General features: G+C 40.8%; 3 protein-coding genes across 7 annotated transcripts; 2 read left to right on the top strand and 1 right to left on the bottom strand.

Moving 5' to 3' along the window:
* Nucleotides 1-36: 36 nt before the first annotated feature.
* On the top strand, nt 37-2,898 carry LOC140759893 (probable fructokinase-6, chloroplastic). The gene is made up of 7 exons (XM_073096580.1): nt 37-353; nt 862-1,082; nt 1,269-1,481; nt 1,618-1,815; nt 1,881-2,018; nt 2,104-2,220; nt 2,552-2,898. Exons 1-7 carry the CDS (start codon nt 212-214, stop codon nt 2,684-2,686), a joined length of 1,164 nt encoding a protein of 387 aa, XP_072952681.1. The 5' UTR covers nt 37-211; the 3' UTR covers nt 2,687-2,898.
* A 195-nt stretch (nt 2,899-3,093) lies between these two features.
* Nucleotides 3,094-5,716, bottom strand: LOC140760113 (uncharacterized). Of its 5 annotated transcripts, none has more exons than XM_073096939.1 (7): nt 5,547-5,716; nt 4,719-4,950; nt 4,566-4,621; nt 4,398-4,476; nt 4,158-4,296; nt 3,920-4,037; nt 3,094-3,579 (listed from the first exon to the last, which is right to left on the bottom strand). In XM_073096939.1, exons 2-7 carry the CDS (start codon nt 4,886-4,888, stop codon nt 3,392-3,394), a joined length of 750 nt encoding a protein of 249 aa, XP_072953040.1. In that variant the 5' UTR covers nt 4,889-4,950; nt 5,547-5,716; the 3' UTR covers nt 3,094-3,391. The 5 variants fall into 5 exon arrangements, with proteins under 5 accessions (XP_072953040.1, XP_072953036.1, XP_072953035.1 ...); XM_073096935.1 differs by having other exon boundaries at nt 3,094-3,583; nt 3,924-4,037; nt 4,719-4,947; nt 5,547-5,706; XM_073096934.1 differs by having other exon boundaries at nt 3,094-3,583; nt 3,924-4,037; nt 5,547-5,699.
* Nucleotides 5,717-7,302: 1,586 nt separating this feature from the next.
* LOC140760342 (probable auxin efflux carrier component 1c) lies at nt 7,303-10,143 on the top strand. Its single transcript, XM_073097271.1, has 6 exons — nt 7,303-8,605; nt 8,728-9,001; nt 9,166-9,251; nt 9,363-9,520; nt 9,672-9,748; nt 9,841-10,143. Exons 1-6 carry the CDS (start codon nt 7,492-7,494, stop codon nt 9,905-9,907), a joined length of 1,776 nt encoding a protein of 591 aa, XP_072953372.1. The 5' UTR covers nt 7,303-7,491; the 3' UTR covers nt 9,908-10,143.
* Nucleotides 10,144-16,040: the final 5,897 nt, after the last annotated feature.

Here is a 16,040-nt window from a genome sequence, read left to right on the forward strand (position 1 = left end):
GTAAAAAAGACAAAAAAAAAAACCGCGGGTAACAAAATATTCGCATCGATTCCTCCGTCTCTTCGCTGGCTTCCTCCTCTTCTCTCTCTCTCTCTCTCTCTCTCTCTCTCTCTCTCTCTCTCTCGACTGCGTCGAATCCGCGAACATTTAGCCGCCTCAATCCATCATCCACCTCTCCCTCTCTCTCTTTCTCTCCCTTCTCAAGTCAACGATGGCTCTCCACGCCGCTTTTCTCTCCATCGCCGGCTTCGCCGTTAACTCCCGAGTACGAACCAAGAAGGCGAAATTCGCGCGAGCTGCGTCCTTTCCATCTGCTCCAACTACCTCTGCTTCCACCTGCCGTAGATTCCCAGGTTTGGTTCTTGCAATAGCAGTGAGATTGAAGGATTGCTGTCATGTTTTAGGAGTTGTGCTTCAGCCAATTTGTACAGCTTTGTACTAGTAATAATACCAAGAATGCATTTTGACGCCAAATTATACTATCGAATAGTCGGTAGATCTTCAAATTTGCTTCTTTTTTGTTCTTTGCGCGATAAACATTGGAGGAGTTGGTGATTGCTTTGTGCTTCCTTTCTGTAACTATTCCTTCTCACAAATCTTTTTCATCTTCGACAAAAGAAGGAAGCTTTTTGGTAAATTGTTGCATAGGCATGTGGTTGTAATCCTGATATTTTCCATAAAGATATCTTCTTGCAGAAAGGAAAAAAGAGGCAAAAAGACGAGACCAAGCAAATTTTAGATTAGATGGATATCCAATTCTTGTGTTGGCTTACTTACTGTTACTAAGATGCATGTGTTTTAATTCCATTATTCTTGGCGACATCCTTGTTCCTTTATTCTGAATTTTGAGTACCATCTTAGGTTGCATAAAAGCCGTTTCAGGCAATACCAACAGTGTCCCTGAGGCGAGTGGATCGTCGCTTGTTGTATGTCTTGGAGAACTGCTGATCGATTTTGTACCAACCGTTAGTGGATTATCCTTGGCAGAAGCTCCAGCTTTCAAGAAGGCTCCTGGGGGAGCACCTGCAAATGTCGCTGTTGGCATAGCTCGTCTTGGTGGTTCATCAGCTTTCATCGGGAAGGTCGTATTTGATTACATCATATAATGCTAGATATTTAGGAAGTGTTTAGAACTTGCACATAGTGCTCCATTTTGGATGGACACCTCCTAGGTGTGATGCAACTTAGAACAATGGTCTTAAGTTTTGTGAACTAGCTCATCATCATCTCATTCTCCGGCATTTTCCTGCTCGAATTATGATACACAGGTTGGTGAAGACGAGTTTGGATATATGCTAGCTGACATTTTAAAAGAGAATAATGTGAACAGTCAGGGACTACGATTTGATCCTGGTGCTCGAACAGCTTTGGCTTTTGTAACATTAAAAAGTGATGGTGAACGTGAATTCATGTTTTATCGTAATCCTAGTGCTGATATGCTGCTTGAAGAAAAGGAGCTTGACCTTGATCTTATAAGGAAGGTACACAATAAATGAATGTGATCATAAAGCGCTCCTGCTGTACGACTTATTTAGGATTTTACACTTCTCTTGAAACTCACTTTCTCTATGAACTATTATAATCATTATTTAAAATCTGATTTACTATCTATGTTAGGCAAAGATCTTCCACTATGGTTCTATAAGTCTTATAACCGAACCATGTAAATCGGCACATGTTGCAGCAGCTAAAGCTGCTAAAGATTCTGGAATACTTCTGTCCTATGACCCAAATCTGAGACTTCCACTATGGCCATCAGCAAAGAGTGCTAGAGATGGAATATTCAGCATGTGGGACATTGCTGATATTATCAAGGTAGTGATCTTTCTAAGTCTCTTGGTGAAGTTTTCATTCTGATTATAATTAATTTACCGAATCAGATAAGTGAAGAGGAGATTTCATTTTTGACGGAAGGAGAAGATCCATATGATGATGCTGTTGTACGTAAACTTTTCCATCCCAATCATAAGTTGCTACTTGTAACTGAGGGCCCAGATGGTTGTAGATATTACTCGAAGGTATGGCTTCCTGCAATGCAACATATCCTAGTTTTGTTGTTTTTAACTCACCTTATTCCTTATGTTAGCATGCCTTCTAATATAGGAATTTAGTGGGAGAGTTAGTGGACTAAAGGTGACTGCTGTTGACACTACTGGTGCTGGAGATGCTTTTGTTGCTGGAGTATTATCTCAATTAGCTACAGATTCTTCTTTGCTCCAGGTATCACCTCCTCATCCTACACCTGAACAGGTGAACTTATGAATTTATGTCATTAGATTGCTGCGGTGTACAAAGGTATTATTTTTTAAGAGGAAGAGATCAGAAATAGGTCTAACCAGTAAATTTAGAGGAAAAGATGATGCTTTCTATGTATGAGGCTATTCATTCAAACATTTAAGATGAATTCTACAAAGAGTATTATATTATAAGATTAATTTGGTTCATACTTTCTTCTATTCCCGCTATCATGCTTATCTTTTCAACATTAGGTTTAAAGAATTTTGATTATGTTGTGTCTTATTGGCAAGTTCTATTTTTGAACCTTTCACAGGATGAAGAACGATTGAGAGAAGCTCTTAGATTTGCAAATGCATGTGGAGCTCTGACCGTGACCGAGAGAGGAGCTATACCTGCGTTACCAACTCGACAAGCAGTCTTAGATGCATTGGTTAATATAGTTGCTTAGGCTAGTAATGAGGATTGTACTTTAGGCTCATCCATTCATCTGTATCTGCGCAACCGTGCTTGTACATAAAATGTGACTCAGGTTTTGCGGTGCCAGATGTTAAATTGGCATTTATTTACAAGCAGTTTTCAGCTTAAGAACCTTAAATTTTAAGCTGATAACACAGCAAAGGAATCTTTCTTCCCCAAATAAGAGTATCATTGATTCGGAAATACTTATTCTCTGGCTGTAGGTAGATTTTTATTCTCTCTTTCAACTATTATGAGTGCTATGGCTGACATGATCATGTTACTATAAATGATGCAGCAAAAGATCAATTGATGCACAGGAAGCTAACTAGTATATAAAAAGCCACATGATCCATAAAAATCCAAACTGATGCTCGAACTGAGGCTAATCTTATAAGGTGATATTGCAAGACTGCTGTTCTCATGTCATAATACTTGATGTAACAGAAAGATGGAGTCAAGAGCCATATAGACATCAGTAAGCAGTTCGTTAGCTCAGTATACTGCATTTCTAGAATTTGTGTACAAATCCACCAGATGAGTCCCTAGTATAAGAATTAAATGTAAGAAACTGGATGTGTGGAAGGAATGGTATCAATTGTGATACAGCAAACTGAAAAATCTGGAACAACTTCCTTCGACTTTTTTTCTTCTATATAGTTGATAAAGAATAGCTGAGACGATGTTGCTAGTGATATCATTCAAGAAGTTTATTACACGTCCCAACACCAACTGCTGCAGCAAGGTGCCAGGCAGCATGAATATATGGAGTTTGGGGAAGGCATTCGTCTGCGATAAATAGTGCAGTTCCCATCAGGGAAGACATTGTATGCAAATTGTATGACATCCTGAGCTCTGGATTGGTCAATGCTTTTTTTGCAAAGGCTACCTGAAAAAGCAAGCTGGTCAATTAACACTCGACCTAGAGAAATAAATAAGTAGAAGAAAACCTAAAGATATATACAGATTTTGTACTTCCAACAAGTAAATTTTGGCAGGAAAATAGGTGTTGAAGAGGACAGAAACAGAACATGATGAAGGAAGAGTTTTTCAATCATCATACCAAACATTTGGAAGAACAAAAATCTAAAAGAATAAGTTTTTCATCTACTGACACAAATCAAGGACCATGTAATAAAGATAAGATTTATAATTCTAACTCAAATAATATTAAGATTAATATTAAATCGAAAAAGAAGAACATTTTAGCAATCTTTTGAATGACTTGCCTCCATCATTCCAGTGTGGACAGCTGAAACCATCAAAGGCTGAAATGGCAAAAGCAAGGTTGATGCTACCATCAGTAGTTTCGGGTTCTCATCTCGAAGTGCTCTTGACAGAGACTGTATGTAGGGGAAAAAAAAAATCAAATGTCTCATATTACAAACCACTACAAGAGAAAGTAGAATGCAACTTGATTGGCACTTTCTATGTCAGGTAAAATTGAAGGACCTCCTACTCACAAGTGTTGTTGCAGCAATCATTGTGTAATCTGCCCATCTCAGAAATTTCCTGGCCTCTCCTCTTGAAGAATGATATAAGCTTGAGGCAATCCCCACCCCAATTAATGAATTAGCATAAAGTGATGTGTTAAAGTTCTTGCTGCAGCACTGATAAACAATTTATCAGTTGATAGATGAAATAAAGAAGAGAATTACAACCGAAGGATATGCTGTTTTGATCTATTTCAGAAGGGAACTTGCCGTGGAGTCTGAAGTCCAAGCACAACGAATGGCAGCGAGGTTAGAACATTCACAACAGTTTCTCCAATATGGCGGTCGCCTAATTGAGGAAATATTCAAAATCAGATATATTGGATACAAGAGATTTGCTACTCCACTAGCATCAAGAACAGTCTCATTTCGACATACCTTGAAGACTACAGTGAATAGGCCTCAAACAATACGGCCTTTGATGCCACAATCGTCTGTCGTACAAATTAGTCAGCTCATGTAGGTATAAGGTTTGTATCTAAATAATCAGATAAACTGGAACGGCACGTTTGATAAATAAAAGCAACTCACTGGATTAGCAATCCTTGGCTTGTTCTGCTAAATTCTGATCCTTGACAAGATGATAGAGCAGAATGGTCGTGAAATGTTTCTTCATTTCGACACGATGATTTGCCCACAAGATGCACGCCATGAAGCCCATGTAGGACCGTAGAAGTATTTGGTATATCCTTGAAACCCATAGATATTCAATTTGAATACGAACAACAGCTTATCGGTGAGAGGCGCACACCCTCTACAGCTGCTATAGGATAAATTGAAATATCAATAAGATCATCTATCTATTCTTATTAGGTTGATATCAATAAGCATCAAGAAGGTGAATGCATCTTCTATTGTTCAAAATATCAAGATATTGGACAAGAACTCTTAAGCATATTCAAGTAACCATATAATCTAACATCTACTTGAGGATAGCGTCTATCTAATTTAGCACTGCACAATAACTTGCATGCAGAGGAACAAATTGCGATGTATTGACACAGAAAGTTTGAGCTTTTTAGCATCTAGATCCCAATTTATTAGAATACAAAGTAAGCACTACCCACGTAAAGGAAACCTTAAATTAGATTCGGTGGAATAGATCAAAAACTTCACAACACCTTTGCTTTTCCGAAGGAAAAGAGAGTTGCAAAGGAGGAAAAAATTAATCCCACAAAGTCCGAAAGCAAGGAAAGACCTTAAATGAAAAACTCGTAATTGCTACAAAGTTTCTTCTTTCCTCAATCTTCTTCTAATTGGAATCGCGAACTACTTCAAACAAGAACAAAATAATAATAATAGATTGAGAGAGAGAGAGAGAGAGAGAGAGAGAGAGAGAGAGAGAGAGAGAGGAAAGACCTGTTTAGGAGCGCAGGAGAGCCGCAAATCTAGGGGGAGAGATTGAGAAGATCTTATTCGCCTAAAAGCCAACAAACAGGAGTTGCGTTTTCCAACACGGCAGTCAACAAATCTTCACGAAGCTGAACTCTGCTATGAAAGACGTAAACATCAAGCCGTGTTTCAATCTTCTATTCTACTGGCGAAAACATTACGACGCCCGGCTGGGCAGCCGAGAAAAGTTAAACCGCTTGAACTATTGCTTGAGATCCGGAATCAATCCCATCTCTGATCTCTGCGAGGGATGTTTGATTCGCTTTTCTCCACGTCACACCACCCTCCCAGGATCAACTCGGCCGGACTAAATTTTTGGGCCTAATTGTCCGAATGAATCTCGGTCCATGTCCATGACCAGATCAAACGAGTCATCTATCTCGATCATGAATTTATTCAAATTTACGTTTTCTTGTTTATTATTATTAATTTGGGGGTCCAAGTCCAACCCAATCAAACTGTTCTTATAAAATAATAAAACATTCCGGTCATTACTGGGCCCAGAAATAAAAGAGATGAGCTCACAGACTTCCAAGGGAAGGAGAACCCAATCCCCAACCACCGAAAGGTCCACTCTACTCGGGTAGGAATGAGACATCCTATCGACACAAGCCCGAGTTCGCGGTGCCTGCCTGATAGCTTCGTCGCATCAAACCCAATAATTCTGTCTCAAAACGGGCCTTTCAACTGTAACAGTTGGGCTGCATCTGAAAGCCCAATTAAGAAGAATAATATGGTACAATTAATGGCCGTGGCCGTGGCCATGGGTCCGAGCTCATCTTATTCTTAGGAGCTTATCCCGGAGAATAAGATTTTTTTTCTCCCTCGTTTTATGGACAAAGGCTTTTTAAATTACTATATTTTAATCGGTCAGTTTACGGAAAAGCATATAACATATCAAAAGATATCTTTCCTTATAAAGCTAACTAAGAACATTTAGAATCTAATAAGTATTTATTCATCTCAAAAGCCCTCAACCAGCAGCAGCCTTTCTCTTTCGGGCCCCCCCCCCCCCCCCCCCCCGCGGACCCCCTTTTGCTTTCTCCCCCCTCACCTTTATCCAATTCCTTTTGTGGCCCCTCCTCCATTAAAATTTTCTCTCTTTTTTCCCCTTTCTTTTATTTTTCCAGCTAAGGGGGATGTTAGATGGATGGATGGATGCCTGAACCTTTGATCCGTCCATGTGGGTCGGTTTTGTTTTTTAATACGTGTTTGGGAGGGCTTTGCGGTGTACGAGATTTCTGCAATTGATGATGGCGAGCTGCACGCGAGGGGAATAGCGATTCCCTTATTCCTGGATAATATATTCACTATCCACCCCCATCCTATCCCCATTCCCCTGTTTTTAATGCATATATAGCTTCGATTAAAAATATATAAAAAAATCGGCAAATATTAACTCTAATTTCACAAAATCTAATTTTTTGGGATTATTAAAGAATGAAATTTTAAATGACTTCATGGATTTTAACTCTTATGTAATGAAATCCTCTGGTCTGAGGTCAGATTTGGATGGAATTTATTTGCAACGAAGTTAGGTGAATATGATTTCTAAACAACGGAATTCATTTCTAAATAAAACCAAAGGAATTCCTTAGATCCTGTCACTTTCTCTCTCCTCTGCTCTACTACACTACTCTACTCTACTCTACTCTATACTCACAGATCCTATCAGTTCCAAGTGATTCAAAATCTCAATGGCCCCCCATCCCCCCAACCACCTCCAAGTGGTAATAAAAGGGGGGTTTGGGCGAGAAGAGAGAGAGAGAGAGAGAGAGAGAGTAATTTCATTCCAAATCTAAGAAAAGAAAAGGGAAAAAGGAAAGGAGTGGAGGGGATCCGAAACAACAGTACATGCGTTCTTAGTGGTAAGCCAAGTCTTAGCAAGAATAGTAGGAGAAGGAGAAAGAAGATGATTACGGTGTTGGATTTCTACCACGTGATGACGGCGGTGGTGCCGTTGTACGTGGCGATGATTCTGGCGTACGGGTCGGTGAAGTGGTGGAAGATCTTCTCCCCCGACCAGTGCTCCGGCATCAACCGCTTCGTGGCGCTGTTCGCGGTGCCGCTGCTGTCGTTCCATTTTATCTCGACGAACAATCCGTACACGATGAACATCAAATTCATCGCCGCCGACACGCTGCAGAAGCTGATGGTGCTGGCGATGCTGACGGCGTGGAGCCAACTCAGCCGGCGGGGGAACCTCGAGTGGACCATCACCCTCTTCTCGCTTTCCACGCTCCCCAACACGCTCGTCATGGGGATTCCGCTGCTCAAGGGGATGTACGGGGAGTTCTCGGGGAGTCTCATGGTTCAAATTGTTGTGCTCCAATGCATCATCTGGTACACTCTCATGCTCTTTATGTTCGAGTACCGCGGCGCCAAGCTGCTCATCACCGAGCAGTTCCCCGACACCGCCGCCTCCATCGCCTCCATCGTCGTCGACTCCGACGTCGTCTCGCTCGACGGCCGCCGCGACGCCATCGAGACGGAGGCGGAGGTGAAGGAGGACGGCAGGATCCACGTCACCGTCCGCCGGTCCAACGCCTCCCGCTCCGACATCTACTCCCGCCGCTCCATGGGGTTCTCCAGCACGACGCCGCGCCCGTCCAACCTCACCAACGCCGAGATCTACTCGCTGCAATCCTCGCGGAATCCAACCCCGAGAGGCTCGAGCTTCAACCACACCGACTTCTACTCCATGGTCGGGCGGAGCTCCAACTTCGGAGCGACGACTCCGAGGCCGTCGAATTACGAGGAGGACCACAACGCCGCCCCACCTGCCAAGCCGCGACTCCATTACCCGGCCCCTAATCCGGCGGTGGCACCGCCGCGGGCGGCCCCAAAGAAGGTGAATGGGCAGACCCATCTGCTGAAAACGGAGGACGGGGGCACCAAAGATCTCCATATGTTCGTCTGGAGCTCGAGCGCTTCCCCGGTCTCCGACGTGTTCGGAAACAACCACGACTACGGAAACGATCCTTCCGCCGTCAAAGAAGTCAGAATGTCCGTCTCTCCCGGCAAAAGTACTACTACTACTTCTTCTTCTTCTTCTTCTTCTTTTTCCGTACTCGTATTACTATTTCGCAATCGTCAATTCACGTTTGATTAACGGAAATTATTATTGTCGTCATCCAATCACGCGCAGTGGACGGGAGGAAGGAACGCGATGAGTACTTGGAGAGAGACGAGTTTAGCTTCGGGAACAGAGACGGCGGCGGCCACGACGGCGGAGACGAGAAGATGCAAGAAGGCGGAAAAGTATCGGGAGGGGGAGGTGGAGGAGGAGCGAGGGGGACGGCGATGCCGCCGACGAGCGTGATGACGAGGCTGATCCTGATAATGGTGTGGCGGAAGCTCATCCGGAACCCCAACACCTACTCGAGCCTAATTGGGATCACTTGGGCACTCGTCTCTTTCCGGTGAGATACCATTCATCATCCATTACTACTTACCACCATAATTAGCCATACCAACTACTACTAGTAAGCAGTTTTAAAAATTTAATTCTTTCATGTGAAATGGGTTGCTCTACTGTTGGTTAATTTGGTGGGTTGTTGACTTCTTCTCGTTGTTGGAACTGCAGATGGCATGTCGAGATGCCTGCCATTATCTCCCGCTCCATCTCCATATTGTCGGATGCTGGCCTTGGAATGGCCATGTTCAGCCTCGGTCAGTACTTCCATGTGCAGCAGCCCTTCTTCTCTCCTCTTCCATCCATTGTCCACAACTCTAAATTAAATTTTCTTTTTTAAAAAAAAATAAAAATTTCTTTGGACGCAGGATTGTTCATGGCATTGCAGCCTCGAATCATAGCGTGCGGGAATAACGTCGCATCGTTTGCGATGGGCGTACGGTTCCTCGCAGGCCCAGCTTTCATGGCCGCCGCCTCCTTCGCCATTGGCCTACGTGGCACCCTCCTCCACGTGGCGATTGTCCAGGTCAGTCCATCCCCATCACTCTCCCCCCCCTCTCTCTCTCTCTCTCTCTCTCTGACACACAGAATCCAAGAATAAAAAGAATATAGAAAAAAAAGAAAAAGAAATTACTAACTTTAACTTTTGGTCTGTTGTACAAAATCTCTTGTTACAGGCTGCTCTACCTCAAGGCATTGTTCCTTTCGTGTTCGCAAAGGAGTACAACGTGCATCCTGACATACTAAGTACTGCGTGAGTATATATATATATATATATAAAAACATACGCAACTTTTCATAAAGTTCTACAACCTTTTTATGGATTCCATGCCTCCTTTTCTCCAGGGTCATATTCGGGATGCTGATTGCCTTGCCCATCACCTTGGTTTACTACATCTTACTCGGCCTGTGATTTGTATAAGAAGCCCAAGAAAAGACAACCCTCAACGCATTGCAGGAAAGAGAGGAGAGAGATTAGACTTATTTAAAGGTTAAGAAGGAGAATTATTATTTTTTTTTAACAAAAAAGAGAGTGAAGGGTAGCAACTTCTTGTAATTTGTTGAATCCGGATCCGATTCGAACCCGGTCTGCACTTGCTGGTGTTGTAAAATGAAGTGTTTGTTCAATCTAAGTGCTCTTCTCCTGTATCTCTTTTTTTCTCGTCGGCGTCGATTTAATTGGTACGCTATTAAATTTTTTTACAAAAGATTATCTGGCAGTGATGATTGGATTGGGTATTAGATAAAGGGAAATTAAGGATCGAAAAGAGGATTTCAATCTAATCCATGAAGATGAAGGTGGTGTTCTTTTGATTAGATATGTCGGTTTAGTGGTGTAAAGCTAAAGGTAGTTTGGGAGTAGGAAATTAAAAGTAGGGGGTGGAATGTGTAGGTGGGTGGTTAAGGGGGGAGGGTTTGGGTCACTTTGGTCCCCTCAATTACACCTTCATGTTGGATTTGATGTGGACTGGGAGAGCATATTCACAGACAAACCTCACCCCCATTTCGGGTCCCAGATGCATTTAATGACCCATTTGGCTCTTTGCTGCCCTTCTTTTCTGGTGCTTAATCAATTTAAATCCCAGGTTATTAAACTGATATCTATTATCCTAGGGTTAAAGGAACTTGGGTGAAGTGGACTTTGTCAAGCTTGCAAAGCTCTCTGCTTAATTCACCAATAATTTTCTCTTATCAGCGAACCTAAATTAGAAAGAGAAGAAGGAAAGGAAATGGTAAGATTCATGAGAGATTTTTGAGTCAAGATCATTACAGCTGGGCTCCTCCTAATAATCAAGAAGAAGAAAAGGAAAAAAAGAAGAAAAAAATTCTCTAAAAGCAAACCTCAGATGTTAGGAGAATGACATGAATGAAAAGGATGGACCCCTAGCTACAGAGACAGAGAGAGAGAGAGAGGGAAAGAAATCACAATGGAGCTCCATCCATCACAGAGAGTGGAGATACAACTGGAAAGTGAAAGGCATTAACACTAGAACAAAACGTGCAAGTCTCTTTTCTTAGCCCTCTCTTTGTGTAACCATGCATTTGTGTAGATAAACTTCCAATGAGATAATTAGCAAAATAAGTACTACTGTGGGTGAGTTGAGATGTTACAACTTGTACTGTTTGTGTTTTGTTTTTGGTTGCATTCTTAAGTTACGTGACATATCAAGCTGGCCAACTTAGGTCTAATTCAGCTCTAGGGTTTTTGATAGGCTTGGGCATTTTGTGGTGGTGGATTCCGAGGGCTGAACACAAGAAGATTGGTTGGGTCTAATCAGGATAGTAATCCATTCCAAAGGAACAGGAGCAAAATTGTCATATTTTAGATGTTGATATATAGAATTACTAATCCTCGAAAGCCTTTTTTTCTTATAAAAATATCTTCGTCTTTCTGAACTACGACTCTGTATCACTTTTAGCTCGATTTTAAATAAAAATCACCACTGTTTACAGGTCAGTGTCAAGCAACAGTGACTCAACTAGCAAATGAGAATTGTATAGTTGAGACTATCCCATCTTGCATTGAGCTATCTTTTCTATTTTGTTGCTACTAATTGGAGCTATTACTTGAGTAGATATGGAAAGAAGAAAAAAAATTATTCATTTTCGCGATAAAAGAAATCCTATATCCCTGTACACCTTCTGGATAAGATCTCCCATATTGATAATTATCACTCTCGTATGCTAAACTATGTTAGATATATCTATATTTCGATTACATAGCCATGCATTCAGGAAAACAACAAAGGGTACTTAATACAAACTTATGAAACCAAAGTTTAATTTAATTTTAATTGTATTAGTTCATATAAGAATAGTTACTACTCAATATTTATCGGGATTTTAGGAAAAAATTCTAAATAGAGCCATTTCAACAGCAGCACTAAATTGTGAAAATATATTACACACTGTAATTCTTTCGTACTACTCTATTACTAAAATGAAAGGACCTTAAATTAGATGCCCAATCTTACAATTAACACTACATGCAGTTAGATACAACTGGACAAAAATCTAACTCACTTTAGTCTAGCTTTTTAACATGTGTATTGCCGAGCAATTGGTTCGAACTAAAAATTATACTTCTTCTAATCACTGCATTTGATCTTTAAGTTAAGCTATTAGACCATCAAATATATAATAATTACTTGGGGTTAAAATAACAGTATGAGCTTCTCGATAGTAATTTACTACTAGAGTTGCTTGGTTACGTATAGTATCTTTTCCCGTTTGCATGTAGATGTGGCGCCAAGCGTGCACTTGGATCGAGTGCACGTACAATTGCATGAATAAGAGTTTTTATTTTCCAAGAGCTAATGCTTCCAAGAATCCCACGTACTTATCTTTGTCGTTGTCGTTAATTAATCCGCAAAGAAGCACGCGTGGTCTACATATTTTTCCCACTCCCCCCTTAACATACTTATGGCCACAAAACGCCTTGATAAGTATCCTTTTAATTAGCATCAACCGATAAGATATCAACAACCACAACTAGAATAAATATCCTCGGATACATATATATAGCTGAATAGTTATCCGAGATTCCATGGGAAATGGCCAAGATCTTTCCCTATCTATATCACTATGTATTTGAAGAGTATGGACATTGGATGTCTCATTAGCTTGTTGTGACATAGGGAAATGTTTTTGAGGATTTGTAACTACATATATATATATATATATATATATATATATATATATATATATATATAGCTAGCTAGACTATTCCCTCAATCAACGGTTGATCGTACTAATTTACATTTACAAAGTAGTCAAGAATTTTCTTTTATTTTTTTTATAAAAAATTTGATTTTGGATCGAAACTCTAGATATTTTCTTCTTAATTTAGAAAGAGAAGGGAGAATATCCTATATTTCTATCCCACGGATAAGATCACGAATAACCGGATATCCAAGTGAATCTTCTATCCATCGACACCAATAATTCGATGGAGGATATGGGAAAAAAATGAAGAGAAAAGAGAAAGAGAGAAAAGCTAAGGTAGCTAGAGACATGCATCTCCGTCCATCCCAGATATGAGCGTATGAGAGCAAACAAAGGGGGAGGAGGGCATGGGATGGGATGGGATGGGATGGGATGGGGTGGGATGGGACAAGTCGACCTGGCATGACACATGCGGCTAGCATATGCATGTAAACAAGAAGAAAGTGGTGGTATCTTCCATATAGAATTAAACGATGGAGTGAGTACACATGCACATATCCACAGGCATCTTTTGGTATGAAGGAAAAGGGTCAGGTCAAGGTGGGCGATGTTTGCTTCCCCTCCCCCTCACCCCCATCGATCCCATGCCAATGCCATCCCGCCACGACTCCATCATCCATCCATCCATGGGCCATGCCCCATGCATAGCACTAGTCTAGGTTTTGGAGCATAGTGGAAGAGAGAGAGAGAGAGAGAGAGGGGAGGAAGGAGGCAGAGAGAAAGTGACGAAGGAGTTGGGAGGGCCCAATGGGGGGGAGGTGGGGTCCGAGATAAGGTGGGCTTGTTTTGTCCGGCCCACGGCCGACCAGACACGCGTGGGTGGCAAACATGGCTGGCTTTCTCTTCTCTCTCTCTCTTCGGGCCTCTTTTTCTCCCACTAGCTTAGTGGATGCCGTTTTCCTGATCCACCCTTTTTTTTTAATATATCTTTTTATATATTCCAACTGGTTGTTCTACGTGTCTCTCGTAGTAGCGTGGAAGAAGAGTATAATACATGAAAAGATAACAAATATTAGAGAGAGAGAGAGAGAGAGAGAGAGAGAGAGAGAGAGAGGCGGTCGGATGGGCGTCTTTGGCACGCCCACGTGGGGGAGATTTGTTGGTGGCCCGTGAGGTGGTGACCCACCACCTCCCATGCGGCCATGGACTGTTGTTGCTCTCAAAATTAATTAATAAATCCCTCAATTCAATTAATCCAGGGGTTTAAAAGAATTTTACTCCCATAAATAACTACACTTAGACATCATGCTTTGTCACCATTTTTCACATAACTTTTGATTTTTTTTTACACATAAACCCCTTAAACTTTTTTAAAAAAAATTAAGAAGTTAAAAAGACCAAAAAATTTTCTCTTCTTTCTTTTAAAATATAAGAATAAATATTTCGTAGTTACTGATGAATATTTGAGATTTTTTTAATAGTTTAAAAAGTCTACATATATTATATGAAAAAAGTATAAAATAGTGGTAATTTTGGAGGATCTAAATGTGAATCAACTTTTATATTTTTAACCACTATAAGAATAATGGTATGATCTAGCACTTTATTATAGATTTCGGTGGTTCTCTGTAAATACGGCAAACATGCTGTGTTAATTGATAGGAAGTGAAGTGAGTTGATAAAAAGTAACCAAACAAAAGTGTGAAGTGTCCCCTTCCAGTTTCTCTTTGAAAGAGGTATATATATATATATAGATATATTTATTATCATTCCCACCAAACACTTCAATTTTTTTTTGCAAAGTAGTAATCATTCATGGCTATTTTCACCTGCTAATATTATCTATCACCTCCTCCACTCCACTTTCTATAACCAAACACTCAAACACGCTATGAAAGGGAGTCAAACTCTCAACTCTAGACAAAAACCGGGTGTCTTTTACCACTGAGAAAACCAGTCAAAGTTCAAATAAATTACACACCTGAAAGGAAATTTAGAGAAAAAGAAAGAAAGAAAGAAAGAATTATCATCCGATCTATATCTCTACTGTAGAAAACGATATTCCAAAGAGCATCCTCTGCTTGGTATATATCTGGTTGGTGCTAGATCACAAGGTTCTCTTGGTCGCCATGGCCATCAAGTGGAAGTTGAAAAGCTATGGACAACTGCTTAAAGACGAGGCAACAAAGCTCTAGGTTGGGTCAATGCGATCTGTGAACTGCGTAATAAAGTGAGATTAGATCAGCACGATCTTTGATGTGGATAGCGAAGTTTATCAGCTTACCATGAAATGTTATGTGGAAAAGACACCCCACCAACCAGAGGCAACTGAGTCCAAGAGATAGCGAACAAAAATCTCCCTGCATTATTCATAACCACCAAAGATGTTAGAATAGTATGTTCCAATCTTAAAACACTATTAGAATAATATCCAAGACAAGCAGCACAAATCTCAGGACCAGATTCTAGATGGAAAAAAGGAAAAGGAGCCAAGTGCTCTGAATACAAGATATTAAGCACAAATGATTCATAAAAATGCTACAACCAATGGCCCACCTCACCTCCAAGTGTAACCTTTCCCACTTTAATCATGAGCAGAGGAGGGGGGGTGGGGGTTCATAGAATGTATACATCCTAGAATCTTTTGATAGCTCATACCTAATGTGGCAGAAAGATAACATCACATGACAAGGTGATCCCTAAATTGAGAAATTGCAGGTCAGCAGAAGTCTCACTAGAAATCATTGTGGAGTCTACAATCCATAGTACTTAAAGACATTCATTATCATCTTAGGTACAGAGTGTTGTGTTCCCCAGTAAGTCATACAGCAGACAAGTAGCAAGCTGGTTTAGGAAAATGTCACACCACTATCAACCATTTTTGAATTTGGTTCCTTCCCAGTCATTTGAATTTTGACCTTAGCTGAAAGGCAAAGCAGCACCACAAGCTCAATTTTGGAATGATGCAGAAATGAGATACCACATAGCCATGCTAGTTAATCACTCCTCCAATGAAGCCTAAACCCAACCTCATCATATGTATACCCTATTTGTCTGATCCAATGAAGGAGCTCTCTGTCCTGATACAAATCCTTCAAATAAAAGCCAAATGGCCCTTGAGAAGTAGGATAACCACCAGATTGCTCAAAACAGAGATACTTCACCTTTTTCACTTACCTTCACTTTTTCACATAATTACTCGTTGATTTCTGAACAAAGTGATGCATCTCTTGCTCTGTATGGCACATTGCTAAATTATACATATGTTCATGTAGAACATATGGTGGCTTGAGTCTCAACGCTGATTTACTCTATAAGAACCTCTGATTAAGGGAAAGTAAAACTGTAAAAAAAAAACATTTCAGGAGTTCACTTTCTCC

Source organism: Typha angustifolia, chromosome 5 (genome assembly GCF_048772165.1).
Source record: "Typha angustifolia cultivar Huaian chromosome 5, ASM4877216v1, whole genome shotgun sequence".
Classification (NCBI taxonomy): Eukaryota; Viridiplantae; Streptophyta; class Magnoliopsida; order Poales; family Typhaceae; genus Typha; species Typha angustifolia.